Source organism: Aquila chrysaetos, chromosome 4, assembly GCF_900496995.4.
Source record: "Aquila chrysaetos chrysaetos chromosome 4, bAquChr1.4, whole genome shotgun sequence".
Classification (NCBI taxonomy): domain Eukaryota; kingdom Metazoa; phylum Chordata; class Aves; order Accipitriformes; family Accipitridae; genus Aquila; species Aquila chrysaetos.
In genome coordinates, this window is record NC_044007.1 from 1249318 (window position 1) to 1275897 (window position 26580).

At 53.4% G+C, this 26580-nt stretch overlaps 2 protein-coding genes across 5 annotated transcripts; one reads left to right on the forward strand and one right to left on the reverse strand.

Moving 5' to 3' along the window:
• Positions 1-2144: 2144 nt before the first annotated feature.
• On the forward strand, positions 2145-8247 carry NAPRT (nicotinate phosphoribosyltransferase). Of its 3 annotated transcripts, none has more exons than XM_030011898.2 (13): positions 2145-2387; positions 3092-3219; positions 3325-3407; positions 3619-3749; positions 3827-3942; positions 4055-4248; positions 4476-4616; positions 4810-4894; positions 5201-5281; positions 6595-6697; positions 6795-6952; positions 7207-7314; positions 7489-8247. In XM_030011898.2, exons 1-13 carry the CDS (start codon positions 2201-2203, stop codon positions 7546-7548), a joined length of 1575 nt encoding a protein of 524 aa, XP_029867758.1. In that variant the 5' UTR covers positions 2145-2200; the 3' UTR covers positions 7549-8247. The 3 variants fall into 3 exon arrangements, with proteins under 3 accessions (XP_029867758.1, XP_029867759.1, XP_029867760.1); XM_030011899.2 differs by having other exon boundaries at positions 3092-3174; XM_030011900.2 differs by lacking the exon at positions 5201-5281.
• Positions 8248-8889: 642 nt separating this feature from the next.
• On the reverse strand, positions 8890-25382 carry LOC115340369 (ubiquitin carboxyl-terminal hydrolase CYLD-like). Of its 2 annotated transcripts, none has more exons than XM_030011896.1 (15): positions 25294-25382; positions 22254-22719; positions 21893-22174; positions 21612-21681; positions 20563-20783; positions 19375-19528; positions 17858-17996; positions 17104-17214; positions 15666-15757; positions 14523-14589; positions 13303-13435; positions 12873-12981; positions 12555-12673; positions 11869-12088; positions 8890-11420 (listed from the first exon to the last, which is right to left on the reverse strand). In XM_030011896.1, exons 2-15 carry the CDS (start codon positions 22713-22715, stop codon positions 11236-11238), a joined length of 2364 nt encoding a protein of 787 aa, XP_029867756.1. In that variant the 5' UTR covers positions 22716-22719; positions 25294-25382; the 3' UTR covers positions 8890-11235. The 2 variants fall into 2 exon arrangements, with proteins under 2 accessions (XP_029867756.1, XP_029867757.2); XM_030011897.2 differs by lacking the exon at positions 25294-25382 and adding an exon at positions 24378-24847 and having other exon boundaries at positions 19399-19528.
• Positions 25383-26580: the final 1198 nt, after the last annotated feature.

Here is a 26580-nt window from a genome sequence, read left to right on the forward strand (position 1 = left end):
TCTGGGTGCTGTCACAGCCGTGGCCACGTGTGCCTGGTGCTGGCTGTGCCGTGTCCCATATGAGTGCTACTGTGCCCTGTTTGCTGCCATCCCTGGTGTCCTGTGCCCTGTCCCCGCTGTGTGCTGCCATCCCTCTGTGTCCCCTGTATGCTGCTGGCCCTGTGTGCCCTTTGTGCTGCCGTCCCTGGTGCTCTTGTCCCACAAATGGGGTTTGTTTACCCGGTGTGCAAGCCAATAACACTGAGTTGAGGTATTTTCAAATTAATTTCATTGATGCGCATGAACAGGTGCCTGTCTCAAGGCAGCACACCCTTGTCTCAAAAATTCTCACATTTATACGCTTAGCTAATACATATTCATTGTTATTTTCCTCAATGATTGGTTCTTTCTTCTTTGCCCCTCATGTAAATTAGTGTGCAGACTGTCGTCTTCCTTCATTGTCTTCTTTTGAGTAGGTAGTATCATTTGAGTAGGTGGTCAATGAGTCGGTGGTCCGATATCCCCCTGTAAGAATTACCTTTTACCTACTTCTTTCCTAATCTAGGCAGTTCCAAGTGTTTCTTCAAGGTTTATTGACCAGACCACAATCCATTACCTTTTCTGACACAAACATAAAGCACCATTGTCTAATAGTTAGTTCCTAACCAAAAAATAATTTTTAAATTTAAAAAGTTATTTTAAATAGTAACTGATGCAGGCTGTACATGTGACTTTAGCAGGTCCCTGGTTCTTTCAATCATATTATGCATATTAATTGATAACAGTGTCCCGTGTCCCCTGTGTTCTGCCATCCCTATGTCCGGTATCCCCCATGTGCTGCCATCCCTGTGTGCCCTGTCCCCCCCCAGCTGTGTGCTGCCATCACCGGTACTATATGTGTCCTGTTTGCTTCCATCCCCTGGTGCCATGTGTGTCCTCTGTCCCCTGTGTTGCTGCCATCCCTGTGTGTCCTTTGTCCCTTGTGTGCTGCCATGTGTGTCCTGTGTCCCCTGTTGTCCCCCCCCCCCCCCCGTATGCTGCCATCCCCGGTGCCATCTGTGTCCCCTGTTCCTGCCACCCCTGGTGCCATGTGTGCCCCGTGTGTCCTTTGTCACCTGTGTGCTGCCATCCCCGTGTGTCCTTTGTCACCCGTGTGCTGCCATCCCCGTGTGTCCTTTGTCACCCGTGTGCTGCCATCCCCGTGTGTCCTTTGTCCCCTGTGTGCTGCCATCCCCGGTGCCATCTGTGTCCTGTGTCCCCTGTCCCCCCCGCTGTGTGCTGCCATCCCCGTGTGTCCTCTGTGCCCCGTGTGCTGCCATCCCCGTGTGTCCTGTGTCCCCTGTGTCCCACCGTCCTCTGTGCCCCGTGTGCTGCCATCCCCGTGTGTCCTTTGTCACCCGTGTGCTGCCATCCCCGTGTGTCCTTTGTCCCCTGTGTGCTGCCATCCCCGTGTGTCCTTTGTCACCCGTGTGCTGCCATCCCTGTGTGTCCTTTGTCCCCTGTGTGCTGCCATCCCCGGTGCCATCTGTGTCCTGTGTCCCCTGTGCCCGCTGCTGTGTGCTGCCATCCCCGTGTGTCCTCTGTGCCCCGTGTGCTGCCATCCCCGTGTGTCCTGTGTCCCCTGTGTCCCACCGTCCTCTGTGCCCCGTGTGCTGCCATCCCTGTGTGTCCTGTGTCCCGCCATCCCTGTGCCCCGTGTGCTGCCATCCCCGTGTCCTTTGTCCCCCGTGTGCTGCCATCCCCGTGTCCTTTGTCCCCCGTGTGCTGCCATCGCCGCGTGTCCTGTGTCCCCTGTGCCCCGCCATCCCTGTGCCCCGTGTGCTGCCATCCCCGTGTCCTTTGTCCCCCGTGTGCTGCCATCCCCGTGTCCTCTGTGCCCCGTGTGCTGCCATCGCCGCGTGTCCTGTGTCCCCTGGGCCCCGCCATCCCTGTGCCCCGTGTGCTGCCATCCCCGTGTGTCCTTTGTCCCCCGTGTGCCGCCATCCCTGTGCCCCGTGTCCCCCGTGTGCCGCCATCCCCGCGTGTCCCGTGTCCCCCGTGCGCCGCCATCCCTGCGTGTCCCGTGTGCCGCCGTCCCCGTGTCCCTCGTGCCCCCCCTTGCAGTCCCCCCCCACTCCCCGCCCCGTCCCGCCTCCTCCCCGCCCCGTGTCCGTCCGTCCGTCCGTGTCCGTGTCCCCCCCGCCGCCTCTCCCAGGCTGCCCCGCGGCGGTTCGGCGGGGCCATGGCGCCGCTGACAGACTTTTACCAACTGACCATGGCCTACGGGCACTGGCGGGCCGGGCGGCATCGCCTCCCCGCCGCCGCCGAGCTCTTCTTTCGCCGCGGCCCCTTCCGCGGAGCCTTCGCGCTGGGGGCCGGCCTGGCCGAAGGGCTGCGCTGCCTTCGCGCGTTCCGCTTCTCCGCCGCCGGTGGGTGTGCGTGGAGGGGGGGGGGGGGGGGGGGGCGGGGACGGGACCCCCGGGAGTCCTTCGAGGGGACCTTGGTGGGGGGGGGACCTGGGGGACAAGGGAACCCCCCTCAGGGGGACTGAAGGGGGACAGGGAGATCTCTGAGAGGGGATGGAGGGGGGGGGATGACATGGCCAGCCCTCGGGGAAACTTGGGGGACACCCTCCAGGACAGTGCTCCCACAGACGGACCCTCGGGGTAACTTGGGGGACACCCTCCAGGAGGACAGTGCTCCCATGGCCAGCCCTCGGGGAAACTTGGGGGACACGCTCCAGGACAGTGCTCCCACGGACAGACCCTCAGGACTTGGGGTACACGCTCCAGGAGGGCAGTGCTCCCACAGACAGCCCTCAGGGAGACTTGGGGGACACCCTCCAGGACAGTGCTCCCATGGACAGACCCTCAGAGGGGACGTGGGGGACATGCTCCAGGAGGACAGTGCTCCCACGGACGGACCCTCAAAGGGGACCACAGTACCTTCCTAGGGCTAGGGTAGCCCCTACCTCACCCCGTCTCTCTCTCTCTGGGGTAGAGGGTGATGTGAGGAGCCCCCCCCACCCGCAAGCCGTCACCCGTCCCCGGCACGGGAGGTTCGGTCCCTCCAGCCCGACCTGTGTCACAGGGGGACCACCGGCCCCCGTGCCCACTGAGCTCTGCCCTTGCAGACGTCGCCTACCTGCGCTCCGTCCTGCCCAGCACCACGGAGGACGCCTTCTTTGATTACCTGGCCACCCTGGATGCCTCGGAGGTGACCGTCTCTGCCGTGCCGGAGGGCTCTGTCGTCTTCGCCAGGGTGGGACGCGCTCGGTACCCTCCCCTGCTTTGGAGGGGCTGCGGGACTGTTGGCTCCCACGTCCCTGGGGAGGACGGGGACGTCACCGCCTGGCTGTCCCCGCAGGTGCCGTTCCTGCAGGTGAAGGGGCCGCTGCTGGTGGTGCAGCTGCTGGAGACCATGTTGCTGTGCCTGGTCAACTACGCCAGGTAGGGACACGTCCTGCTCTGGTCCCCCAGCTGCCGGGGACCACATCGGTCTCCACTGTGCCAAACCCTCCAAGTCCCACGGTGGTCCCCGCCACGACCCCGCGCGTCGGCTGCGGTCGAGCGGAGAGGGTCCTGGACCCCCCCTACCCTTAGCTGTGTGCTGGCTCCACGCTCAGCCCGGCTTGATGCGACCTGTCCCTTCCTCCCCCAGCCTGGTGGCCACGAACGCCGCCCGCTTCCGACTCCTTGCCGGTCCGGATATGAAGCTGATGGAGATCGGGCTCCGTCGCGCTCAGGGGCCGGACGGTGCCCTTTCGGCCTCCAAGTACTCCTACATTGGGGGTGAGTGCTGCCCCGTGGTGCCCCACGGCACCGCGGCCGCGCCATCACCCGTGTGTGTCCCCCGTCCCTCCTCGCAGGCTTCGACTGCACCAGCAACGTCCTGGCGGGGAAGCTCTACGGCATCCCGGTACGCGGCACCATCGCCCACTCCTTCATTATGTCCTTCACCTCGCTGGAGGAGGTGCAGCCCCGGGTGAGCGTCACCGCGGGCAGGGGGATGGGGATGGGGATGCTCTGCCCGTGGCCGCGCTCCCGGCGCCGTGGAGGATGCCACGGGGTGTGCGAAGCCCATGTCCTTCGGGCAGGAGCTGCTGCCGCTGGCAGGAGGAGAGCCGGTGGATCTCCCGGCCCTGGCCAAGTCGTTGCTGCAGTGGGTGTGCGAGCTGCTGCAGACCCCCCCTGAGAAAACGAACCGGGGCGAGCTGGCCGCCTTCGTGTCCTATGCCATCTCCTTCCCGCATGACTTCCAGGGGCTGCTGGACACGTACTGCGTCAGGAGGTGAGAACGCCAGGTTCCCCCCCTCCCCGGGGCGACTTTGCCACCGTGGCGGAGGGGAGGGGGATGCGTCCCTCCTCGCTTGGTGGCGTTGAAGCAGGGACGTTTTCCCCGGCAGCATTCCCGTGCTTCGCTGTTGCCTGACGCAGGGCTTGGACCCCCTGCCGGATCCGCCCTGGGTCCCTGTCCCACCAGAAAAGGGACGCTAACCCTCTCCTCGCCCGTGCCAGGAGCGGCTTGCCGAACTTCTGCGCCGTGGCGCTCGCCCTGCACCAACTGGGGTACCGGGCCATCGGGGTACGCCTGGACAGCGGGGACCTGGCCCAGCAGTCCAAGGAGATCCGCCGAGTGCTCCGAGCCTGCGGTGCTCAGTGAGTTCCCCCACCAAGCCTGGCTTGGCTGCCACCGGTCCCCGGCTTCCCCACCTTGGGCACCCAGCACCTCCTCCTGCCGGGGTGGGAGCCCTCGTGGCTCGGGGGGGGGATGCTGCAAGCAGAGTCATGGGTGTCCCCCCCCCCAAAACCCTGCGCCCCCTCCCTTGCTCACTCTCCTGCCCCTCGCCAGCTTCCAGGTGCCCTGGTTTGAGACCATCCCCATCGCCGTCAGCAACGACATCAGTGAGCAGAGCCTGGAGGAGTTCAGCCGGGAGGTGAGGTAGCTGTTGTCGTGTCTGAGACGGTACCTTGGCTTTTGCTGGCACTGCTGAGGTTTGGGGTGTGTGGGGTGGACGTGAGAGTCACCTGGGACTTTCTCCCTGGGTGAGAACAGAGAAGAGTTTCCAGGCTGTGGGAAAAATAAAAAAAGGCTTTTGGGTGGGACAGATGGACAGACAGACACTGAGCACCTTCGGGCAGAATATCCTCTGACCTGCCCTGTGGCTCTGGTTTTGGCCTGGGCTTAAAAACCAGTGGTAGGGCTGGTCTGTTGATGGCCGCTGTCTTCTCTGCTGCACCAGGGGAGCGAGATCGATATGATCGGCGTCGGGACGAACCTGGTGACATGTCCCCTGCAGCCATCGCTGGGCTGTGTTTACAAGGTAGTGGTGGCAGCAGCTCTCTGCCCTGCTTGGCTTGTGGGGCACGGGGCTCCTTGGCTTCTCCCAGGCTTTGCATGGCTGGGGCTGCGCAGCAAAGGGGGCTCCAGCCCTAAGGGACAATGCTGCGAGGCCAATATCATCGAATCGTTGAATGGTTTGGGTCTGAAGGGACCTTTGAAGATCACCCCGTCCAACCTCCCTGCCAAGCGTGGACAAGGACATCTTTCACTAGACCAGGTTGCTCAAAGCCCCATCCAACCTGGCCTTGAACACTTTCCAGGGATGGGGCAGCCACAACTTCTCTGGGCAACCTGGTCCAGTGCCTCACTGCCCTCATCTTAACAAATTTCTTTACATCCAATCTAAATCTAACCTTTCAGTTTAAAACCATTATCCCTTATCCAGTCACTACAGGCCTTGGTAAAAATTCTCTGTCTGTCTTAGAAGCCCCCTTTCTATTTTGAAAGGCTGCAAGAAGGTCTCCCCGGAGCCTTCTCTTCTCCAGGCTGAACAACCCCAACTCTCTCAGCCTTTCCTCACAGGAGAGGTGTTCCAGCCCTTGGACCATTCCCGTGTCCCTCCTCTGGACCCGCTCCAACAGGTCCATGGCTGTCTTGTGTTGGGGACCCCAGAGCTGGTTGCAGTGCTCCGGGTGGGGGTCTCACCAGAGCGGAGACGAGGGGCAGAATCCCCTCCCTGGACCTGCTGGCCACGCTGCTCTGGATGCAGCCCAGGATACACTTGGCTTTCTGGGCTGTGAGCGCGCATTGCCGGCTCATGTCCTGTTTTTCACCCCTTGATACCCCCAAGTCCTCCTTTGCAGGGCTGCTCTCAATCCCTCGATCCCCAGTCTGCGTTGATACTGGGGATTGTGCCAACCCGGGTGCAGGACCTTGCACTTGGCCTTCTTGAACTTCAGGAGGTTCACGTGGGCCCTGTTCTCCAGCCTGTCCAGATCCCTCTGGATGGCATCCCTTCCCTCAAGGGAATCAACTGCACCACTCGGCTGGTGTTACCTGCAAATTTGCTGAGGGGGCACTCAATCCCACCAGCTATGGGCTCCTTGCAAATAATGTTCATGAGACCACTGTAACAAGAAGCGTGCAGGCAGGAGGAGGCAGGATGTCCAACTTTGGGGGGGGTTTGAGGGGGTTTTTTTAATGATTTATTCAGTTGGTTTGCATCAGCGGTCTTCCCAGCATGCGGGGCCACACATAGAGGACACAGACCTCGGCATGGTCTTCAGCACTGGCATGAGCTTGTGCGTGTGACAAAAATAAGGTGCCCATCCTCTTCACCTCTTTCTTCTACAGCTGGTGGAGGTCAATGGCTCCCCATGCATGAAGCTCACAGAAGATGAGGAGAAGATGACGATCCCAGGGATTAAGACAATCTATCGGCTCTATGATGCTGCTGGTGAGTTGGGAGACCCTTGCCATGGTGCTGCCCTGTTGACCTGCATCCCCCCAGTCCCTGATGTCCCCCGCCGGCCCTTAACCTGGCACCCCTGCAGGTCACCCCTTTATGGACCTCATGGCCCTGGAGGAGGAGCCCTCGCCCAGCGCAGGACAGGAGCTGGTGATCCGTGTCCTGGGGCGGCTTGGTGAGACCAGCAAGGTTGTACCTACCACTGTGGAGCCCCTCCATCGCACGTACTTCAGAGATGGCCAGGTCAGGGGCGGCTCTGCCTTCTGGTGTTGGGTGAAGGACCAAGCCAGGGTGGTGGTGTCTTGGCAGTAATGTCAGGATCAAAGGGTTAAACCCTAGTGTTTCCTTGCATCTGAGCTGTTCCCTGCCCCAACAAGTCAAGTGCCACCCTGGACGCGGTGGCATTGGAGTCCAGCCTCGAGCTGGCTCGCTGGGGATTGGGGCTGGGTAGGCCGGCTCCCCACATGGGACATAGTCATGCATCTCCATCCCTGCAGGTGTGTGAGCCGCTGCCCAGCTTGCCAGAAGTGAGGAGCCATGCGCAGGTGTCCCTCAGCCTGCTCAGCCCTGCTCACCGCCGACTCCATGAGCCACAGCCCTACCCGGTATGTCCGCCGCTTGCCAGGCACCATCAGTACACACCCGGGAACCTTGCCCGGTTCCGGTGGCCTGAGCCAAGCCAGCGTGGCTCCACCGTGGAGCTGCAGCGGTGCACGGATATGGGGCTGCAGTCCCCCCGGGGAGCGCATGCTCACTGTCCCTTCTCTTTCCGGTGCCAGGTGGCCATGACGGAGAGGCTGCACAACCTCCTCACCGAGCTGCGGCAGGCCACCCAGTGAGGTGGTCCCCGTTGCCCCCCGCACTGCGCGCTAGCCCACACTGGGCACAGCCCTGCTTGGGGCCACCTCTTCTTCACGCGCTCTTTTGAAGACCAAGTGACTAATTGGGAATTAATGGTTCTAATGACGTTGCTGCTGCGTGGTGCTAATCCGAGGACCCTGCAGGAACTGGAAGAGCACCCTGCGGTCCCAGTAGCAAAGCTGGGCACAGAGGGATGGGGCAGGCAGAGCTGGGAGGCAGCTGTCCCCGCGTCCTCTGGAAGCAACGGTCCTTCCCTGTCCGCCTCGGTGGCCCTGCCAACCCTGTGCCTTCTCTGCTGTGCAGCACTGCCTGCCTCAGTGGCCCTGCCAGCCCTGCACCTTCACTGGTGGCAGCCCATGCTGAAGCTCCTCGGTGGCACTAGAGACCAAGTCTTGAATGCACAAGAAGGTGCCTACCGTGGAGCCTATCCCTCAACCCACGTCCTGTGGGACATCTGTGGCAGATGGACTTTGTCCTTCCTAGTCTAGGCTTTGGCTCTCTGGCCACGTTTCATCTCTTTCTATTTTGTATGCATTCCCTGGGGCACGGAGGCTGGCTCCAGGCTGATGCCTATGCTCTCTAACCTGATGTTCATAGAAGCAGCGTGGCACTAATCCCCACAACTAGCTTCATCCTAAGCAAAAAAAACCCCACAAAATAAAGGCCTTTAGCCACTATGGCTACAGCCCCACTATGTTTAATTCAACGTCCTTCATTTCACTTCATAGTTTATGACTGAATAAAGTTGGAATGAAAAAGAAAGTGTTGATCCATGAGAGGATCTGGGGGTGGCCCTAATGACCTTTGTGAAAATCCCTTTGTAGCTCCATTGGAGGTTTGAAGGCTTTATCAAAACAGGGTCAAGAAAAGTTGTTGCATGGAATGGGAAAAAAACCTGCACAGACTGAACCTTCTCTGAGACAGGTGTATTTTCTCTTAATCCTGCCCGAATCTGTAACAGGGAGATAGTAAATCCTTTTCCCCTGAGCCTGTAGAACGCACAGACCTGGAATTGAGCCACCCATCAGAAAGGTGCGGTGAGGGAGGGGAAGAGGGAAATCCCAGGTGAGATGCACCTGCACATCCCCAGGTACCAACCCTGCGGCTGTGTTGCACAGCCTCCCAGGAACAGCAGTGGTTTAGCTCTTGTTTAGATCTTTGCAACACATATTGATGGGAGAAAAAAATGCAAAGAGCTTAACAAAGCATGGCCTGATGGCCTTTTGTTTCTAAAAAAACCCAAGAGGCTGGAGGTCACTGTTGCTGTGCTCCAGCTGTGGGCACTGTATCACACTTAGCATTTTAACAGAGGAAAAAACTCCAGGAAAACCAAGAGCAGTTTGCTATTAAAACTTACATTTTTAGAGCAGAAGCACCAGAGATACAAGACCCCAGCCCCCAGCGTACCTGAGTAGAACTTGTCCTGAGTTCTTAGGAGAGAAGGAATGAAGAACAACTTTAAGTAGACAGACAGCAAGACAGCAGCACTCTCCAGCCCCCTCCACGGCCACAGAGGATCAGCCAGAGATCACTAAGCCAGCTCACGAGCGGGAGCAGGGTAAACCCATCCTCAGGATGAACCGTTGCTAGATCTGCCACTACCTCTCCTGCCCGTAGACAGATTCTTCAACTGCCAGTGCTTTGGCTTTGCCCAGGACCATTTTGACTATCTCCATGGATGGCGACTCCACAACCTCTCTGGGCAACCTGTGCTAGTGCTCATCACACCCAAAGGTGAAGAAGTGTTTCCTGATGTTCAGAGGAACCTCCCGTGTTTCAGTTTGTGCCCAGGGCCTCTTGTCCTGTCACTGGGCACCACAGAGAAGATCCTGGCACCGTCCTCTTTGCACCTTCCCTTCAGGTGTTTATAGACATTGCTAAGGTTCCCCCAAGCCTTCTCCACGCTGAACAGTTGCGGGGCTCTCAGCTTTTCTCACAGGAGAGATACTCCAGTCCCTTCACCATCTTTGTGGCCCTTCATTGGACTGTCTTCATCTCTCTTGTACCGGGGAGCTCAAACTGGATCCAGTACTCCAGGCAGATGGGAAGGATCCCCTCCTTTGACCTACTGGCAACACTTTGAGTGCAGCCCAGAACCATTGTTCGCCTTCTCTACCATGAAGACACATTGCTGCCTTGTGGTCAACTTGGTGCTGAGCCCCAAATGCTCAGCGAGGACATTTGGAAGCTGAATTAGACAGCAACGCTCTCAAAACATTAACTGTGTGTTAACAATCTGGGGTCATTACACACCAGCCTCCTTTGTAGCCACCACATAGAGAAATAAGGGACACACCAGAAAGCCAAATACAGCTATTGAGCTGTTGAGGTCCCCATTAGCATCACAACCCTGCTGTCAGCAAAAAAAGATCCGAAACCACATGTAGCGCGTCGCCCAAGCCGACAGGACTGATATAAAGATACAGGCTACATATTACTTACTGCACCCTGCATTAAAGAGGAAAAAAGAGGAGGAGGAAGGTTACAGCTGCACATCTGGGGCTCCTGGATGCATTCCTCAAGGTTTTGGTGTCCTGACAGTGCAATCTGGAATGTTGGCAACCCAGTTCATAGCACTGACTCCTGTAACAGCTTCCTGCTCCCACAACAGCATGTGTTTAATGGCAGAGAACCCCCACTTTGCAAATTTAAGTTATTTAATTTAAGGAATACCAGTTCCCACCCAGAGACCCTAAACCTTACTGCAGTCACAGCAGAAAATCCAAGAGTGCTCATTTTTTTTTCCATTTTTGCCCTTGGAATTGTTATTGGGCTTTGGCACAGATCTCAGAAGTGGATGCAAAGATGAGATAGAAAGTGCTAAAAGTGAGGTTAAACCACCCAACCATGTAGCAATAGTGCAGACTTTGCAAAAAAGAGGGAGCATAACGAGCTCACATGCTGTTCCTCTGCTCCATCTTTCTTCCAGTTTTGTTCTTACAAAAATACATATTTTTAAAGCATATTTGCAGCTCAAGACACCCAGTTAATCTCATGGTTGGAAATAAGGGATAGTGGGTGAAAGTACCAGAGTATTAGTGCTGGATAAGGGGAGTGCAGACAATTCAGGGACCCAGCTTTAGGTGTGGGGTCACATCCCAGACCTCAAGAAAAACCCTCGTCCTGACCCCTCTCTTAACCCCACTGGTGCAGCTCACACTTCCTGGTTTTCTCACTCCGCAAGTCCACGTGACGATGTCCTACAGAGGGTGAGGCTGTGGTTTTCTTGTGCTTTTTGCAAACCTGAGGATAACTGGTCATGTTTGGATTAGATGCTGGTCCTCGGCTTTGGAGGGAAAGGCTGGAAGGGAGAAAAGGATGTTGGGGAGGACTCTGAGGTAGGGCAGAGCTGCGGAGTGTCTGGGGAGGAAGGAGGGTGGAAAGGGAAGGTAGGAAATGAGAATGAATTTGAGTGTAAATAATTCAGAGTCCAGGTCTGGTGGAAGTACAAACTATCGCTCCATAAGGCCAGGTACAGGATTTAACAAACCCAGACAGGCTGACGTGGACAGCTTGATACCAGACACTGGAAGAGGTAAGAAGAGGCAGAAGCGCAAGCTCGGTGCGCCCGGACTCGGCTGCTTTCACCGATTATGAGCTGCAGAGTTGATCCAAGCTCACGTTTCCAACGCCTCGCTGCTCTGCGGCACCAGCCCAAGGCAGTGTCATTTGTAAAGCGCCATCTTCTTGCTCTGGTACATGTACATGTAGGCATCGCAGAAGAGCCGCTTGGCCACTCCATCCATGTCTCGAGGTTGCTCCAGGGCCAGCACAGCCAGTGGCAAGTCCAGGTATTTGGCAACTTCAGGGCACAGCGTTACCGTGGGAATGTTGAAGCCGTTTTCATCACCTAACCCAGAAAGAAGAAGAAAAGTCCAAACCAGGCCCCAGGGCATGAGTACCTACAGCTCAAGCAGATACCATCACGCTCAACAGCAATATAGTGCCTCAGCTGAGAGATCTGGAGGCCAACAACAAAGTGGGGAAGGACAGGAGAATGGTCCTCGCCCACATGGCAGCCAGTTCCAGCTGGCTCGACAAGTCCCTTGTCTAAACACAGCCAGAGGATGAAAGCACTAGGAGGAACTCACACATGCTTGGCCTGGCCATACTCTTCTCTGGGGTCTACTTAAATGGTCACTGTTGGAAACAGGGTCTAGAGAGAGCCTAAATCGTGTAGGGGGCTTCAGAGGAAAAGATGGACTGACCAGCATCTATGCAACGAGCGTTGCGGACCCTCACAGCTGCCTACCGTGCTGGCTGCGATCAAAGCTCCGAGCCCACCACCATGTCCTCACCATGCCTGTCAGCCATGCTGTCGAAGAACATCCAGTCCTCGTTCTCGGGGCCGTATTTCACAAAGGAGACGTAATGACTGGTCTCGATGCAGAGCACTGCAAAGAGCTCCATCTTCTCACGAGGGACCTGCTGGCTGCCCCGGGGGCTCCGGCTGTGAAACTCTTCTGGGACGTGCAGCCTAGTTGGCTTGTGCGTTTTGCGTCGGTAGTGGGAGTGAACCTGAGGAGAGATGATGGGGTGGGACTGCTGAGCAGGCAGAACTGAACTTGGCCTGCCAGAAAGAGGAGCGTGCAGGGGTCAGACCCCAGTTTGTTCCCCACTGATCTGATTCCCATGGTCTCTGCATGCCAGGGAATGGCATTGTGCCAACAGCCTGGCAGCAAGAAGCTGAGATGGGAGTCTGCCACCCTCCAAGAAAGGCCAGACAGCGTGGAGGGCCCAGCACTCCGTCTGTGCAGGATCAGTCCTTATTTAGGCTCTATGTAAGCAGAGGGTTCAATAATGTGCAACACCTAACCCCGCTCATGCAGCTGATGCGGGCGGTGGGACTGATGCTCAGGAAGGGGACCCTCTGTGCCCAACCTGAATGATGCAGGGACAGCAGGGGAAACACAGGTATTTGGGGGGTTCGATCTGCTGTCAGCCATCAAGGCAGATTTCGTGAGCAGCCAAAGAAAATGAATACCTGTCTGGAGCAGGAACTGCAGAACTGCTTCAAGCCCGTAGCTGCGAATACCTTGTCCTTGAAACAATCCGAACACTCCAGGGTGGCAACGTCGCCACACATGCAGCACTCCCTGGGACCTGCGGGGGCAACAGGGGTGAGAGGATGTGTCTTCTGATCTCACCTGAAATCCAACTTGTCCCGCTAAAACTGGTGTTCGGGAAAGAAGAATCACACCATGATCCCACCATAAATCTGCTCACCACCCAAAGAGGCGAGACCTGTCACTTGGTTGCTTGCAGTCCCAGCTGGCAGCTTTACCACTGCCCAACAACTTACTGTCAAGCAGCAGATCTGTTATATCCAGCTCCAAGGAAGGAATGATTTTGCTGAACATTTTATATTCCTTCCCAAACCGCGGCATTTGGATAATGAAGCAAGACGGGATCTGGGAAAAGAAAGGCAAAGGAGTCACCCTGCCAGAAGAGACAAGCCCCAAGACTCTTCTCTCCATATTGCTGCTGGGAGTAAAGGCTTTCTGCTCCAGTTATTCACAAGACAAAACGGCAACAGGGAAAGCATAGCCCTCTTCCCAGGCCATGCTCAGATTCTCCAAGACCTCTCTCCTGTGGCTGTATCCTGCTTCTTTGCATTGTTGGATATAGGACAAACTAGACCCACTGCACACTCACTGGCAGGCACAGGTACATTGGAGGAAGCAAGAAAGAGGCAGCAGATAGCAGCGTAGGCGGAAGGTAGCTGGGCTCACCTCCACTAGCTTCAGATCAGAGGACAGGAAGGAGTGTTCCACTAACTGCTGCACGTCAGGAACCACCAGATCCTCCTGTTTGTCCATAAATATCTGGTAACAGTAACAGTCCTGCTCCTTCTGGCCTCCTGACCTGCAAGGAGTGGTCACGGGGCTTGTTTACATTGTGCCACAAACATCTGAGCTCCCAGAGGACATACTGGTTTTGTCCCGCAAGAGTTCTGGGCCCAAGGCACCAAGGGCTGCTTGGTGCAACACTGACACGAAGCAGTTTTTCCACCCAGAAATACTAAATACGTGCCATGAGAAGAGGATACAAGTACCACGTTCAGTCTCATTATGCCTCCATAGCATCACATCCTGCTCCTATAAGCAAAACTCAATTTCCCCTCATTGATGTAAATATTAAGAGACTTCAATATTTTTTAAATCAACTGCACCATGGCACAATCAGCAAACTCCCTTCTCAGATGAAAGATCTATTTATAACTGCATATACAAAAGCCACAGAGCAAAACTTGGTGCATTCAAAAGGTGAGTTGTGTGCAGAAGATCTCCCACAACCCCTACATCCCTGAGCCAGCAGAGAAAGGATTTCCTTCAGATGACCCTCTGCAGGGGAGCTGCAGTACAGAGTCGTCTTTGTGCTCAGCCTTTCCGACTACTCCACAATCTATGGCTTGACTGACGTCTCAACAAAGGAGCACAGAAACCGAACAATCCCCTTCTATACTCCTGAACAGCACAGTTATTTTTGGCTTCCTTCAGCCTCTCATCCTCTTTGTAGAGTCCTGAAAAACTGGGACTGCATCCATGGACTCCCTGTTTGAGAGGCTGCAGGACCAGAGCCAGCCTGACAGTCTGGACACATCCCAAACGCATCCAAAGGCTGTCAGACAGTGCTGGCTCTGCACTGAAGTTGGACACTATGCTTCTCAAACCACTGCTGGCTCTCCCTAAGGATGAGACAAGGTTTTTATCATTTTCTGAAGGCAGCACCTCCAGGGAGAGTTTAGAAGTGTTTTTTCCTGGATGCGTCACCTGGGACAAGATCACAACAAATAAGATCACATGGACAGCAGAGAGGAGCTGCACACAACTCACTGAGCTGTGCCTCCAAACCCTCAATGAAAAGGTGCAAGTAACACCCGGTGACAGTGAGGTGGATAACTAACGAGCCTGGCCTGGGTAAATTGTATTGCTTAGATATGGAAACTTACTGCAGTTTCAAGAGTGGCTCTATTCCCAGGATCTGATGCATTATGAGATTGAGGAATTCCTCAGGATCTGGAAGGTGAGAGAAAAGCATAGGTCACAACACACCAGGAACGCTGCCTTGCCCCACTGCATCCAGATGGCAAAAGCTGCCAGATAAACATGAGCCAGCAATTTTGTGAACCCGGAATCTCCTCTTTTACTCTAGGTAAGGGGACGGTTGGGCTAAAAGCTGAGAGCACTTGGTTAATGCACAAATCCTAAGGTGGCCATGAAAAACGCAAACCAGCCTTCAGACACTACACTCTTACAAGCCAGGCCATCACAGCAACATTATCTCAGAGACCTTAATGGACAGTTACTGCTAACACCGAAAGTATAAACTCAAAGTAAAATCAGGGACAGCTATGGAAATTCAAGAAAGTGAACAGCTGAACTATCCCTGGCTAAAATAAATATACGATAGTACAAAACACAAGTGCTGTTCACTGACAAGATACCTGCTGTTTCTGGAAGAATCAATGCCACTTGTTTAGTATCCAGGTACTTAGAGGTTGTTGCAGTGATGTTTGGCATTGGTGTAATCCGTTTCCTTGTCGTAAACTACATGGGGCCTTGCTGTGCGTGGATGGGAACGTGGTGATTGTAACCAGAGATTGGTGGGTTTCAGCTGTAGGTGTTTTCTGTCTTATTTTAATCAGACTACGGTCTTCGAGGAACCTCAAATAACTTGCCAGAACTCAAAGACATGTTGATCTTGGCAAAATGACAAATCAAGCTGGATTCTAGCAGGGACATCAGGGATGGACTTATCAGGGTATAACTCAAAGTATAAAGGTCAAGGAAATTTCCCTCGTTTAAATTCTGTTCACACAGATCTTCTCCCCTCCTGGCAACAGCTGCCATCAGATAGAGACCCAGCAATTCCCATCCTTCCATCAGACTTCAGGACAAATTTCAGTTGAAAAGCCTGTAGAGTTTTAAAAGCTGAAAGTATTTTACATTTGCATTTTTACACCAACGAACAGCACAGCAGGCATATTAATGTACGTGCCTGGAAGAAGCACACAATTAAGTTGTCAGCCTGCTGCCTGGATGAGGGAGCGCACAGCAAAGCAGCCCGGGGAAGGCCCCAGAGAGCACGTTACCTTTCTCAGCATTGGTAAAACTTGAACACTGGCCCTTTTCAGTTAGCTGCTCCCTAAGGTGCATCACACTCCTAGCCCTGACGAAGCCAGTCCTAGAAACAAACAGCAGACACAGATGAACTCTCCAGTATATTTAAATCATAGAATCATTGATTGGTTTGGGTTGGAAGGGACTTTTAAAGATCATCTAGTCCAACCCCCCTGCCAGGGGCAGGGACATCTTTCACTACATCAGGTTCCTCAAAGCCCCATCCAACCTGGCCTTGAGCACTTCCAGGGATGGGGCAGCCACAACTTCTCTGGGCAACCTGGTCCAGTGTCTCACCACTCCCATCTTAACAAATTTCTTCTTTACAACCAATCTAAATCTAACCTTTCAGTTTAAAACCATTATCCCTTATCCGGTCACTACAGGCTTTGGTAAAAATTCTCTGTCTGTCTTAGAAGCCCCCTTTCTATTTTGAAAGGCCACAAGAAGGTCTCCCCGGAGCCTTCTCTTCTCCAGGCTGAACAACCCCAACTCTCTCAGCCTTTCTCCACAATGGCCCTCGGACCATTCCCGTGTCCCTCCTCTGGACACGCTCCAACAGGTCCACGTCTGTCTCCTCTGGACCCACTCCAACAGGTCCACGTCTGTCTCGTGCTGGGGACCCCAGAGCTGGTTGCAGTGCTCCAGGGGGAGGGTGTCACCACAGCGGAGCAGAGGGGGAGAATCCCCTCCCTGGTCCTGCTGGCCACGCTGCTTTGGATGCAGCCCAGGATATGGTTGGTTTTCTGAGCTGCGAGCGCACGCTGCTGGCTCATGTCCAACTTTTCATCCCCAAGTCCTTCTCTGCAGGGCTGCTCTCAATCAAATCTCAGCATCACAGAATGCCCCAGGGTTGTATTTCTGTAGCCAGTGCCAGGACACTGGTCCTCAAGAAAGATGCTAATATCTCATGTTCGATCAGCTCTCCATGCCTCTCCTCCACACCCCTCTAGGGAGGATGAGGAAAGAACCTGGTCTCTTTGATATAAATTCCAGAGAATTTAGCTCTCATACCCCAGTCTACCTTCATCCAGCCTGGCATTGCATCCTGCCTTTGGGACTAACTGCTGATGAAGGCAATGCCACTGCTTCATCAACACCAGGGTTCTCCCAAGAGGTGGTCTGAACCCCAGGAATCCCCCTTTCTTCCTTTCACTGAGAAGTCAGCTCACAAGGCTTCCTTCCGAGCAGGATATACTCATGCACATGCAGTAGGTGTTGTGACAGCCTTACAACCCAGGGAAAGGAACAAATGGAAGAGGAACCCAGTATGAAGACCTTTGGATGTGGCTGGCAGGAGAAACCCTCCAAGTAACCCTTTCCCTCAGTGATAGGTACCATCTGGTAGGGCAGCAGAGAAGGTATGAAGGCAGATGGACCACTTCCAGGATTCCCACACAGCATACTCACTTTCGGAGGGGATTAACAATCTCATCCCGCAGAATGCTCTGGACGTTCCTGTCACACAGCGGGAAGGGCTTGAAGAGCATGGAGTCCAGCACAGACGTACAGGAGAAGAGGCTGTGAAAAGAGCGTGATGGGTGTAAGTCTGATGGGTTTGCAGCGATAGTTAGAACCAAACCGTTGTGCCTGGTGACAGTCAGTGGCTTTTGCTTTCAACAGTCCATGCATGCAATTACAGAAAGGTGAGTGACGGTGCGTTTCCAGAGTGAGATAGACCACATCTTATTTAATGAACACTAGAAGTAAGCAAGGAAGCAGCTCAGAGAGAATGAAATCTCGTACTTTGCAGCCAAAACTGCTCATGGGGGGGGCACCACCTAGTCTTTTCCTCTCCAAACAGTGCTGCACAGTGAAGCTGGGACCTCCCGGGCAGTTTCTTTGAAACATTTCCAGCCATTACCTCCAGTAACAGAGTCAGCACGGTCCAAGTCCGGAGAGCTACAATCTCTCACCGCCCTGCATGACAGACACACGGGTACCTCCGGTACTCCTGAGGGGTACTTCAGGGCCTGAGAACCTACCAGATTAGGAAGGAGATCAAAAAGCAGCAAGCATCAAGGCTGCATCTCCACACATTCTGCTCTATACTGGGTTAATTTCCAGCCACCTCAGAAATCCAAGGAAATGCTGTGGTTTAGGGCTTTGCCCAACTGAAAAAGCACTCATTTAATGGAATGGCACCACTCAACCAGGTCCGTACCTGAAGAGAGCTGCGTCCATATAGCAGGAATTGCAATGGCCTTGGATCCCCTTCATCCGCCCTCGCAGGACACGCACTGCTGCCTCGTTCCTGAGGGGAGGAAAACTGTCTGGAGTCTGTGGAAGAACTTCTTGCCCTCCTGCAAGAGAAGCAACAGAAGCAACTCTCTTTAGCTTCCCACCTTGTCTGAGTCAGCTCTGCCTTTCCCCGATGCCCCAGAGGTCTGCTCAGCTCAGAAGTCAGCACCACACTCTTCTGCACTGCTTCTGCTGGGACTCAACCATGCTGAGATGAAGATTTGTCTCCAGTAATTCATCTACTGGAAGTGGAGACAAAACCAAACCATCTCTTCTTCAGCACAGACCTGCCCTAGCAATCCATACCGCCTCTGCCATCGTTATGCCAAGTATAATGAAGACCAAAAGAGCTACAAACAAGCTGGTGTTGTGTTATATGCAAGCTTGGGATCTCTCTGTTGAGAGACCTGTGACCCCAGTAGCAAGGGCACAAACAGGCAACTGTGCTTTGATAGCCTCATCCTGCTGGCCTGTCATCTCCTTAAGCGTCAAAGGTGGCCTTCTCAATCTGGTCCTTCCTGGTTTCTTCAGCATTCTCCACTTGTAATTCAATCCCCTCTCTTCGGCATGTCCTTAAGACATTCTGTCTTGTCCCTTCTCCCAGTTTTTGGACAGTCCCTACAGGAATCATGTCTTCTCATTTACAGTGATCTCATTTACAGTTTCTAAATGGCTAGTTCACACTGTCTTCTCTGCGCTGGAGGAATTTCTTCCTGTTTAAATGAAAATACTGGCCTGTTCTTCCCCGCATCTTCTTGTGAATGTCTTATCATCGCATCGAGCTCTACGTTAAAATTTATTTCATCCTCTCTCCCTTTCCAAGCTCACTCTTATTTCTCAGTCCCCAGGTGCAACACTGTTATCACCTGACGTCTTGGCCATGGGCCTGAGCTACCTGCTCCAATTCTCCAGAGCCACATGTGCGGTCTACATTTAACATACAGTAGCTATGCCAGACCCTATAACTAAAACACTTGTCCATATTCCAGTCTCAGTTACACAAGACCTTTTCTTCTGCCCCGAAAACCACAGGCAGATGAGCCCTGTCTTGCTTGCAGCATTCATGATCCCTTGCAAAGACTGTTGCTCTGGACTTCTATCCTCTTGTTACCCCCCAACACTTCCTGCCAGCTTCCCCTTCTCCAATGCATCCATGCCACCGAGGCCTCATTTTTAGAGCCACTCACAATATGTTGCCCTATATTCAATGTCCTAGTCTACGTTATCCCTGTAATAAATTGCTTCCATCTCTCTCACTTGTGGGGCATTCCCTATAAATACCGTCATGGCAACTTCAGCATCCTTAAAACTGACATCTTTTGGAACGCTCAAAGAAAGTGAAGAATATTAAACTGCTGATTAAGATACTGTGCATGAGGCTTCTCCGTAGCGTGCCTTGTCCCAGCACAGCCCCGTCTCCCCTCTCCCCAGAGAACTTAGTAAAATCCATGAGGCTCAGCTCACTGTTGCGCGAACACTGGAAGCGAACGTCGGGCTGGCAGGACTGCAGCCTTACGAAGAGGCCACGCTTTGGAGCGCAGTGGAAGTAGTATTTGCCCAGCCATTCGCCAGCAGTGACCCCTTTATCTTCATCCTGGGAAAAAAGCATTGAGGAATAGCATGAGAGCAGGCTTTCCATGAAAATTTCCGTGATCCCCCATATGGCCATTTAATATCTTAAGAGCTGTATACATGTTTGGTCCCGTTTTGTTGACTGTTTTCATTTATTCTGGTTATGTTTTGAACCTATTGATGCTGCTTGGAGGATTCATGATTATTCCATCCCACATACCAGTAACACTGCTCTTGAAGAGAGCAAACCAACCCTCATAATCATGCTGCTGGCTCTCCTCCCCAGCCTAAGGAAGGGCACAATTGTGTTGTTGCCCTCACAGTTCACACTCTGACACATCAGAGGCTGTCCTGGTTTCGGCTGGGATAGAGTTAATTTCCTCTCTAGTAGCTAGTATAGTGCTATGTTTTGGGTTCAGTATGAGAAGAATGTTGATAACACACTGATGTTTTCAGTTGTTGCTGAGTAGTGTTTATACTAAGTCAAGGATTTTTCAGCTTCTCGTACCCAGCCAGCAAGAAGGCTGGAGGGACACAAGAAGTTGGGAGGGAACACAGCCAGGACAGCTGACCCAAACTGGCCAAAGGGGTATTCTGTACCATGTGACATCATGCCCAGTATATAAACTGGGAGGGGTGGGGTTAGGGGGATCGCAGCTCAGGGACTCACTGGGCATCGGTCGGTGGGTGGCAAGCAATTGCATTGTGCATCACTTGTATATTCCAATCCTTTTATTATTATTATTGTCATTTTACTATTGTTATTACTATCATTATTAGTTTCTTCTTTTCTATTCTATTAAACTGTTCTTATCTCAACCCATGAGTTTTAGGGGTTTTTTTTCCCCAATTCTCTCCCCCACCCCACTGGGTGAGGGGGGAAGTGAGTGAGCAGCTGCATGGTGCTTAGTTGCTGGCTGGGGTTAAACCACGACAGAGGCCCAGGTCAGGCTGTGAGATACACAGCCACAAGCTGAAGGTCTTAAAAGAGAAGAGCAGCCAAGACTTGCCTGTTCTGATATACAATCTCACAGCAGGAAATATTTTGCTCCTTACCAGTTCAACTCCTGCCATTTTGTGCTTAATTTGGGGCAGGTAGCCCAACCAGCGGATGATTCCCGAAACCTGGTTTCCCTTGTCCAAGGTGATCTGGACCATGGAGTTCACCTCCAGGGATGAATTCCCACTTTCGCACTCCTCACCACTCTCGCTTATCTCTCGTTTCATTTGGTTTGGGTGTCCCAAGCCCATGTCGGACTCGAACGGTGAAAATAAACCTAGTGGGCAATACAAAATGTCAGGTGAGGTAGGAAGTCAACACCTAATGACAGACACCTCTGGATCTCATCTAATACCAGGTCTATTTTGAAATTACAGACCACACACCCAAGCATGAAGCTGAGCAACAGAGACACAAGGTGTAATTCCCAGTGATACGGCCAAGCTGGTCTAACAGGCCGAGAGGGGATGATCCTGCTCCTTGTTTCCCCGCTCAAGGCTGCACGCTCCAGCCTCTCGCTGGCCCTGGAGCTAATGCAGCCCTTCACACAGCCATTTTGGACTACTGAAATGGCAGCAGGGGGGTTACTTCCAAATTATTTTTCTGCCTTTAGTGAGATGAATCAATTCGGTGAAGAGTCTAACGATGGCTCCCCTAGGGCCAGCCCTGACAGCTGCACGGTGTCTTTTGATGGCAACAGAGAGATTCCACTAATTTCTTGTCCTGTCCAATGAGGCAAACCATCGCTGCTGGCACCCGTGCATCTCTGAGTTTGTCTGGCATCAGGATGAGGCTCCTGCTCCATCTTCTACAGCTAAATTAAAGACTCGTTAACCAGTAATTCCCCTAGGAATTACTTCTGCACTGCAATCACACTCTCTCTTCTTCCTGACAAATGGGAAGACTCAGCTCTAGTTGCCTAATGCAAAGAATTTTGTCCAGAACTTGAGACTTTTCCATGGACCTTCTCTGCCTGCTGATCAACTAAGTTGGGACTAGCTGAAGCTTTTGTTGGACTTTCAGCTCATCAGTAGCCTGCAGAGAAGAAATAAATGCTAAATCCCCAGGAATGTACACAGGGCAGACACATCTGATGATAACCTACTTTGCAAGCTTTCCTTCACAACAGAGTCCATAGGGATTTCTCTGAAAATGTCAGTTGTTCCTTCTTCTTCCTGAAAGGAGCGAAAAATCTATCAGCTAAATGCCTTATCAGACATAGGGCATTCCTGGAATATGAACCAGTTTTTCAAACAGGCCTGGAAAGTTTGCATGTAACCTTATGTCCCTTTTGAACATTCCTTCCACTTGTCTTTAATGTCTCACCATAACATAGTTTTAAAAATATCCCCCAAAACCAAGAAAAGGCGGAAAGGCTGCTCTTACCGGACAAACTTTAACGAACCATTGGGTTCCTTCCCTGTAAACTGCCATCGCTATTCCTTTTGTGAGGACCTCATCCACATAGAAGCTAACAGCATCTCCCACTTTCACAGGAACCTCCTCCTCCATGTCCGGTTTTGGTTTCTGTTTCACGTAGTCATCGTCCGGCATGGGAGTAAACTGGACTCTGCTAAACGGCAGGAAGATCCCGCAGTTCCGCTTACACTTAAAATACTCGGTGCCGTGATAAGATCCATCGCTGCGCCCTCTGTTTTCTCCCTCGCCCTGAAAACACACCAGAAAGGCACGTTACATACACAAACACAAAGGGAAAATAAGCAACTTACTTTCTTGGCCACTTTACCTGTAACTCCACCCCGAAGAAGAACGGAGACAGCGCAGCCGAAGTGTTTTTGTAAATGCTCCCGATGTAGCGGATGATACCAGGGAGATGTTGCCGGTCAACCTCCACCATCACTTTTTGGCCTGGCACGGCCCGCAGAGCTGCTTCAAGGCTCAACCTCTCCAAGAAGTAGTTCAAGCGTTCGTTGTGACTGCTGATGGCCAGGAGGAAGACAGCCGCCTCCTCGCGCACAGGCTGAAGGATTTCTACATTTATCGTGACAGTGGAGCTGTCATCCAGCATGATGACTTTCAAGAAGCAAGCCGGGGGCCTGTCATCGGAGAAGTTGCGCAGGTAACTTCTCTCGCTGCAGAAGCACATGTTCCCAGCTTGGAAGTACTTGCTGCCATAGGCACAGTCTTCTGTCAGGATGTAATAGCAGTTTCCGTCCCCTGCTGAAGGCAGAAGGCTGGTCATCGTCATTCCCCTGGGTTATGAGAAACGAGAGAGTCGCACCAGTGAAGATACATGCATGTTATTGCAGAAGATCTCAGAAGAATTCAGGTTGGAAGAGGTCTCGAGCCCAACCCCATGCTCAAAGCAGGTTGCTTAAAACCTCACCCAGCTGAGTTTTGAGCATATCCAACGAGAACGATCCCACAGCCTCCCTGGTCCCTTGTTCCAGTGTTTGATCACCCTCATGGTGAAAAAGAGAAAGTTCCATCTAACCAAGGTTTCCCACGTTCCTGCTTGTCCCCGTTGCCTCCTGTCCCCTCACCATGCATCCATGGGACGAGTCTGGCTCCGTCTTCTCTACTAAACCCTCCCAATAAGAAGTTGCACAGAGCAGCATCTCCTCGTCTGTCCTGTTCTCTACAATGCTGCACTGCCAGAACAGCCTCATTAAATTCCACCTCCTGCTTTCTTTTCATACTTAATTGCAGGAGTGGAGCAAAGGCTAAATTCTGCCTTTTAAAAATCCTCTAAAAAGGGAGTTCTAGTCCATGACTACAGCTCTTCGATGTTGTGTTAAAGCACGTTAATATTCAAAACATACGCAAAGCACAGCACCTACTGCATTACTATGCTGAGGCACTAAAGATCACCATCTTTCAAAACAAATATATTAAAAGAAATTCAAATATCTGCAATCAGAAGTACATTTTTGCGCTTAAATTTTAGTTAAATTCTAGTTAAATTCTCATGCAGTTTACCCCTCCGCATCTCACTTCTGATGATACCACACACAGCCAGGACCCAGACTTTTTGTTACAACATAAAAAAGGGATGAATATAGAAACTTCTTCCTGCAGGTGGATAGAACTGGTTGGCCCAACTTGGCCAATATAGAGAAAATAAGACACATGCCCATTTCTAGGCCATGGAGGAAATTAAGGAAGAAAAAAAAGATGTCTCCACAATGGGCTACCTGGTAGAAGTTTCTTAAAAGTTCAAAGTGGAGAGAGGAGGAATTGAGCAGATGTAATTAAGGGAAGTAGAAACTCACTCGGGGCATTGCGGCAGGAAGCACGAATGCAGCTGCTCGCAAGAACAATAAACGGGTGGGTTGGGAGAAAACGTAGGCAGAGCTTGAACAGAAAAGCTGCACAGAGCTCAGCAAGGAGGAAGGCAGCGTTACCGGGGACTTCACGGGAGACTAATATCGAGAGAGTTCATTTTTTAAAGTAATAGGAAAAGATAAATCACTGCTTGTGTTGAAAAAAAAAGAAGTCATCCAATGCCTGATCAGATCCTGGAGCTTTCCTTGTGTTTGGGCTCATTGTGGCAGCTTCCTACAGGAGCCACCTCCCTTTCACTCTTATTTTTTAACCTTCGCAGGCAGAAGGATGGCTTGGAGACCTGATCCAAATGCTGCTGTACTGCTTTTGGGCAATGCTCGTTTGCTGCGGCTGAAGATCTGGTCTCAAAACGGAACAACCCCCCCAGAAAACCATGGGTCTCCTAAAGTAGCATCTGCTTGGGTCTGCCAGTGGAGCTAATTTCACACGTATAGCAGATACACATTATCCACGTAGCCAGAGATTCGACAACCGAACCTGTCCTGCCACGGCGGTGCAAACCACACTCGTGCTCTTCCCTCTTTCTGCCGAGGGAACCCAGCGGGATTCACTCCGGGATGACCACCTTGAAGTCATGCATGGGGCACTACGGGGGTACGCAGCCCTGCCAGGGCAAGACCCCCTCCTTTGCAATAACTGAGTTGGGAAGCGACGGCAGGCGGTGGAAGTGGAAGAAATCCCGTGGCGTGCAGCAGTTCCCTTATTTCCCATCCACGCAACTCTCTGCTGACATTTTATCACTCTGCCTGCAGAGCAAAGGCTTGAAATTCTGTGATTTTTTTAAAGGAAAGAATTAAAGAATAAGATGCTGTGTCCCAACTCCCCCTCCCCCATATTTAATCTTCCATTTTCAGGACTTTGGTTTTATTTTACTTTTTTTAAAAAAAAAGTTCTCTCTCCACAAGGAATACAATAAACCCCAGCGTGCTTTAAATGCTGCCAAAAAGAGGAAAACCAGAACAAACCGTTTCCCTCACCAAAACTCAAGAATAAACCGTTTCCCTTACCAAAACCCAAGAATAAACCGTTTCCCTCACCAAAACCTAAGAATAAACCGTTTCCCTCACCAAAACCTAAGAATAAACTGTTTCCCTCACCAAAACCAAGAATAAACCACCTCTTTAACAACCGAATATGCACAATTCCCTCCCAGGTTAACAGAAATAAAAGGACATCCAGACCGGTGTGCGATATTTGGGCTTATGGTGTTTCAAACGGCGCTGAAACCTGACGGATTGCGCTGAGGGGAACCTGGGAAGCGCCGGATAATTAAAAATAAAGCCAATTTAAAGCAGTAAATTGAGGATGGGCTGGAGGAAGGCTCTCCGGGGACCTGACCCTGAGGTACCTTGGGGGAGGGGGCTGAGAGGGGTCCACAGGGGACCGGGGGGGGCTTCAGGGCCGGGGGTCAGCGGGGGAAGACCCCGCTGTGGGGGGATGGCCGAGGAGGGGAGGCCCCCCCCCGACCCCCCGGCTCTCACCGTCTCCCGCCGCCGCCGCCGCCGCCACAGCCCCGCTCTTCCGCCTCAGGGGACGTTACCACAGAGCCGCGGGGAGCGCGGACTTCCGGCCCGCCCCTCTGCCGCCGGTTTGCTAGCCAATGGGAAGCGGCGCGAGGGGGGGGGGAGGGGGGAGGGATAGGGCAGGTAGCCAATGAAGGAGAGGGGGGCGGTGGCAGGGCTGCCGGAGGGCGGGTCTCGCGGCTGCCACGCCCCGCCCTCTGCTGGACCTTGGGCGGGGCCGGCCCATGGTGTCCCCGTGTCCCGGTGTCCCCGTGTCCCCATAGTCCCTGTGTCCCCATGGCCCAGTGTCCCATGTCCCCAGAGCCCCGTGTCCCTATAGCTGTGAGTCTCCAGAGCCCTGTGTCCCCATGTCCCAGTGTCCCATGGCCCCATAGTCCCTGTGTCCCCATGGCCATGTGTCCCCATGGCCCAGTATCCCCATAGTCCCTGCGTCCCCATAGCTCTGTGTCCCCATAGCCCTGTGTCCCCATGGCCCAGTGTCCCATTTCCCCATAGTCCCTGTGTCCCCATAGCTGTGTCCCCATGGCCCTGTGTCCCATGTCCCCATAGTCCCTGTGTCCCCATGGCCTGGTGTCCCTATGACCCAGTGTCCCATGTCCCCATAGTCCCTGCGTCCCCATAGCTCTGTGTCCCCAAGTCCCAGTGTCCCATGTCCCCGTAGTCCCTGCATCCCCATGGCTCTGTGTCCCCATGTCCCATGTCCCCATAGTCCCTGCATCCCCATAGCTCTGTGTCCCCATAGCTCGGTGTCCCCATGGCCCAGTGTCCCATGTCCCTGTAGTCCCTGTGTCCCCATAGCTGTGTCCCCATGGCCCTGTGTCCCATGTCCCCATAGCCCTGCCTCCCCATAGCTGTGTGTCACCAGAGCCCTGTGTCCCATGTCCCCATGGCCCTGTGTCCCTGCGTCCCCATAGCTGTGTGTCCCCATGGCTCTGTGTCCCCATATCCCTATAGTCCCTGTGTCCCCATAGCTCTGTGTCCCCATGGCCTAGTGTCCCATATCCCCGTAGTCCCTGTGTCCCCATAGCTGTGTGTCCCCATAGCCCTGTGTCCCATGTGTCTATGGCTGTGTGTCCCATGGCCCCAGAGCCCTGTGTCCCCATAGTCCCTGCGTCCCCATAACTGTGTGTCCGCAGAGCCCTGTGTCCCATGTCCCCATGTCCCAGTGTCCCATGTCCCCATAGTCCCTGTGTCCCCATAGCTGTGTGTCCCCAGAGCCCTGTGTCCCCCATGCCCTGTGCCCTG

What these genes read in the sequence shown, in the direction of transcription:
- NAPRT (XM_030011898.2), top strand. Translation starts at nt 2,201, where the DNA reads ATGGCGCCGCTGACAGACTTTTACCAACTGACCATGGCCTACGGGCAC. An exon ending in TGCCTGGTCAACTACGCCAG is followed by an intron (nt 3,408 to 3,618) that starts GTAGGGACACGT and finishes TTCCTCCCCCAG; the next exon opens with CCTGGTGGCCACGAACGCCG. An exon ending in CGCTGGGCTGTGTTTACAAG is followed by an intron (nt 5,282 to 6,594) that starts GTAGTGGTGGCA and finishes TTTCTTCTACAG; the next exon opens with CTGGTGGAGGTCAATGGCTC.
- LOC115340369 (XM_030011897.2), bottom strand. Translation starts at nt 24,523, where the DNA reads ATGGGAAATAAGGGAACTGCTGCACGCCACGGGATTTCTTCCACTTCC. An exon ending in ATGGACGCAGCTCTCTTCAG is followed by an intron (nt 17,215 to 17,857) that starts GTACGGACCTGG and finishes CTCTTTTCACAG; the next exon opens with CCTCTTCTCCTGTACGTCTG. An exon ending in AACAGATCTGCTGCTTGACA is followed by an intron (nt 12,674 to 12,872) that starts GTAAGTTGTTGG and finishes TTGCCCCCGCAG; the next exon opens with GTCCCAGGGAGTGCTGCATG.